A 4031-nucleotide genomic window follows, 5' to 3' on the forward strand; every position below is an offset into this window, starting at 1 on the left:
CCCCTGAACAATACCTCTTCCCTAACCCTCCCATGGAACAAGTGTCATGCCTACCATTCCAAGACTCAGATTTGGAAATCATCTCCCAGGAGCCAGGTGCTTCACCGAAAAGAAGTCTCCTGCACATCTGGAGTTCTAGCTACTAAAAACCCTTGTTAGTTTGGGAGTCTCAACACGTACCCTCTCCAGCTTGAGGTGAAGGTCCAGGTCGGAAATGACAGCAGGTAGAGTTGGCAACGCATGTCCCAATCAGGGCAGGGACGGTCAACTCCTTGGAACCAGAGGCAAGAAGAGAGGAGGAAAGGCATGGTCCCTGTAGTTCCCGCTAAGCCTGTGTCCATGCAGTGGGTCCAGAAGCCCCACCCTGACATCACCCTAGTACCAGTCAGCAAGGAGGGGAGATGACGCCTCTTTATTAAGGTTAACACCAAGGAAAGCACTGAGAAGGGATACACGGAGGAGGAGAAAGGGCACACAAAGTCACCACTTGAGGAGGTGGGAAGGAAGCACGTCAGTTAGGAACCTCAGGGCAGCCACATGCTCCATGCCCTGGTTGTGGGGGTGAAAGAGGAGAGGAGAGGGGAAAGCGCCATGAGAGCCTGGGACTCACAGAAGGGTCTGAAGCCCCCTGAACCTAACACCAGAGCCACAAGCCCTGCCCCTCAGGGCTCACACACTACTACACAGGTCGACACACATAACGCACGCAAGACATCATGGAGGCAGCACCAAGAGGCAGCGGGCAGGGAAGTGTTGACGGGAAAAGAAAACTGAAGTTAAGCAGGTATAGCCAGGAAAGAGACAGTTTTTGGCTGCGGCCCCCAAGAGCCCCTCAGTGTCCCCTAAATCTGGGCTGTTGCTGAGCATCCCCAAGTCTCTGCCTGTGAACTGGGCTCTTTGTTCTCTAAGCCTCAGTGAGTGGATAAAACAATCCCAGATGAAGTCAGTGACAAGGCAGGATCCACTCTGCATGCAAAATCCTAGAGGTTGAGCTATTATGTCTTCATGCACATTGATAGCCAGCTCCTCCCAGCCCAGAGGCCCTTGGAACCCCATTCACCCGGACTCCTAGGGCTGCAGTTCCCTCCTCAAGCTTCTTTTACCAATCAGCAGCCGCAGAGATCTGTGAGGGGGAGAGGCTTCTGCAGAATGCTGAATAGCTTGGATTTCATCAGAAGGGTAAATTTTCTGTTGCCAGAACAGAATACCCCCAACTCCTTAATTTCTAGGTAAATCGTTAGAGATTATTTGCCAGAGTCCTAGATAAGTCCTTTTTCAGAATAGAAAAAGCAGAATTTTATTTACACAATTCAGGGGTTCTCCTGTTGGCTGGAGAAGGGGAAAGGGCAGGGTAGGGGGTTGGATGGGAGTGCAGAGATGGGCGCTTCCTCTCCCGCAACCTCACCTTTCCGCAGTTTGCTACGTCTCGCTTGGTCAGGCAGAAGGAATTCTTGATGCTCCCAAAGTCCTTCACCCTATAAATGCTTCCTCGAGGGAGTCTCTTCCGCCTGACCCACAAGAGTAGCGGTCGGAGTGAAGCATGCTGCACCGCGCGGTTCAGTCCTCTCGCGACATGCGCTCGGAAACGCAAAGCCAGCCCGGGAAAGTAGTGCCCCCTCGGAGTCCCCTCACAGAGAGGCCTCTCCCTCCAGCTGCAGCAGGGTAATGTCGGGCAGATCGAGGGGCTCCACAAGTGGCCCGTCCCCCCCAAGGAGGCCAGCACAGGGGCTCTCGGGGCGCTCACAGTGACTAGTGGGTGTGGCGGAGCTGGGCATCTCCTTCTCTTCTAAATCGTCGTCCTCCTCGTCCTCAGGATCGCGACCCAGCAAACCGCTGTCTCCGATCCCAAGCGAAGGGGTCTCCGGCTCCTGGGGGGCGCCTGGGACGCTCCCCTTGCCGCCGACCACGCCCAGGCCACCCTGGCGGGGCGCGGTGGTCATAATCCGGCACATGGAGACGATGGCTCGCTGGTTGGCGCACACGTCGTCCGAGAGCACCTGGATGTGCGAGGCCTGCTCGTCCAGGGCCCCCCTCATGGCCCTCACGTCCTCAAACAGGGCCTGCAGCTGGGCCTTCAGATGCTCCATCAGCTCCTTCATGCCGCCGTTGTACTCCCCGGAGATCACGTCCCCCACGGCCGGCACTGTAGACACCTCCAGAGGTGCCGGCATGTCGCCGCCGTCCTTGGTCATGATCTCCAGCAGACCGTCCTCCATTGAATAGCAGAAGTGGGCGGTGGCGGCTCCGGGTCCGGTCCAGCCCGGCCTCAAGGTGGGGGGAAGGTACGGGGAGGGGGAGAGGTGCCCGGAGGGGCTGGGAAGAAGAGGCTCCCGAGAGGGGCAGGGAGCTGACGTGAGGAGGTGAGTCTCGGACGGAGGGTGCGGGCGGGATCGGGGAGGCCGGGAAGAGCCTGCGGGACGAGGATCGCGCTACAGTCCCAGGGCCGGCGTCTCTCCGGCTCGCCACGGGGCGAAAGCGCCCTGCCCTACCTAGCCTCCCGAATTGCACCCGTGTCAGCTCCGCCCTCTGGGCGCCAAGAGTGGCAAGTGCCTGCGGGTTCCCTGGGTCACGGAAGCGCTCGCACAGGGGCTCAGGTCGAGGCAGGGGCCAGCAGCGGGTCGAGCTCGGGACTCCCCTCGGCCATTAACGGGCAGCGTCCGCGAGTGTGGTTGGAAGTGACACGGGCGGGTCTCCCAGCCGAGCCGCGGATGCTCCTCTGTTTCCAAGGCGACGCACGGCACTTAAATGACGTGTGTCTCCATGGCAACTAGGAAGTGGAGAAGAAAAGGGAGGATGGTTGGGAAGCTGCAGTGGGGCTCTGGAGTCTGAGCTAGCGGGCGGAGCGGGAGGGGAGGGGACGCTGCAGTGGCCTCAGCTGAGGCTGAAAGAGCGTGTGGCTGCAATGTTTAATAGGGAAGCATGAGAGAGCAGTTTGCTGCATAAATCCCCAGGTCCGGGAGACATCGTCCCTCCCCTAGCCTGGATGGTAGACACTGAGCGCGACTGCCTTGGAAAGATTTTTCACCCGCCCGAAATCCTTTCTCTGAGGATGACGTTAGAGCCGGGTACTGCTTCTCTGTCCTCCAGCAGGGAAGCAGAGCGGGTAGCGAGGCCGACCCTATTACCCAGACTAGAGCTGGGGTGCGACGGCGCCCTGGAGCCGGCCCCGCCCGGCCTTAGAGGTGCAGAGGCGCGGGCGGGCACTACGGAGGTTTCCGCCACTCCCTTCTGCTTCTGCAGTAAATCAGCCCTCGCTGTAGATAAGATAGTATAGGAGCCGAGAAAAGATGGGATTCCCTCGCATATGAGACCCAACCGCTTCTACTCAGGGCACTGGGGGTTCTTCCAGCACGGTGAGGCAAAGCGCTTCAGTTTTGAGAAAGAAAGCTCCGTAAGAATAGAGATTTTTGTCTCCTCCGTGTCCTCCAGCACGGAATCCCCAGCACCCAAAATAGAACCTGGCGCGTAGTAAGTAAATGCTCAGTACGTTTGTTGAATGAATAATTTAACAAGAACCACTGCGTCCCATTCCCTCATCCATTACTCTCCAGCTCACAGGTAGTGGATTTTAGGAGACCTGAATTCAGTTTTGTTTCTTCCATTTATTAGTTCGGAGACCCTGAATAAATCATTTTCCTGATCTGTTAGGGGATTGGACTGGGTAATATTGGGTAATATTATTTCTAACTCTGAATAACACTGCATCAGCTCACAGTCGAAAGGGCGAACTGTCGACAATGTGTGGAAGGGATGCGGAGGAGGGATTATGTAAGGGTAATTCCCCCTCAGCAGTCCCACCACCCATGTACAGACATACACTGAGTGTCTCAACCTTTGTGACAATGCCTTTCCCTTTTTGAGGAGCGGAGTGGGAAAGGAGGAGGAGGAAGAAAAGTTGAATTTAATACATTTACAGATGACTTCAGACTGCAAAGCAAACAATACCTGGGCAGCAGCATATTAACTAATAATGACCTTAGTAAATTGGAGAAGCCAAGTGTTCAGAAACCAAAAATGAAGTTCACAAGAAG

At 56.3% G+C, this 4031-nt stretch overlaps 1 protein-coding gene across 1 annotated transcript; it reads right to left on the minus strand.

Moving 5' to 3' along the window:
• Positions 1 to 393: 393 nt before the first annotated feature.
• On the minus strand, positions 394 to 2673 carry CCDC184 (coiled-coil domain containing 184). Its single transcript, XM_007124790.2, has one exon. The coding sequence runs from the start codon at positions 2214 to 2216 to the stop codon at positions 1629 to 1631; it is 588 nt and encodes a 195-aa protein (XP_007124852.1). The 5' UTR covers positions 2217 to 2673; the 3' UTR covers positions 394 to 1628.
• Between the last annotated feature and the right edge of the window lie 1358 nt (positions 2674 to 4031).

Source organism: Physeter macrocephalus, chromosome 6, assembly GCF_002837175.3.
Source record: "Physeter macrocephalus isolate SW-GA chromosome 6, ASM283717v5, whole genome shotgun sequence".
NCBI classification, from domain to species: domain Eukaryota; kingdom Metazoa; phylum Chordata; class Mammalia; order Artiodactyla; family Physeteridae; genus Physeter; species Physeter macrocephalus.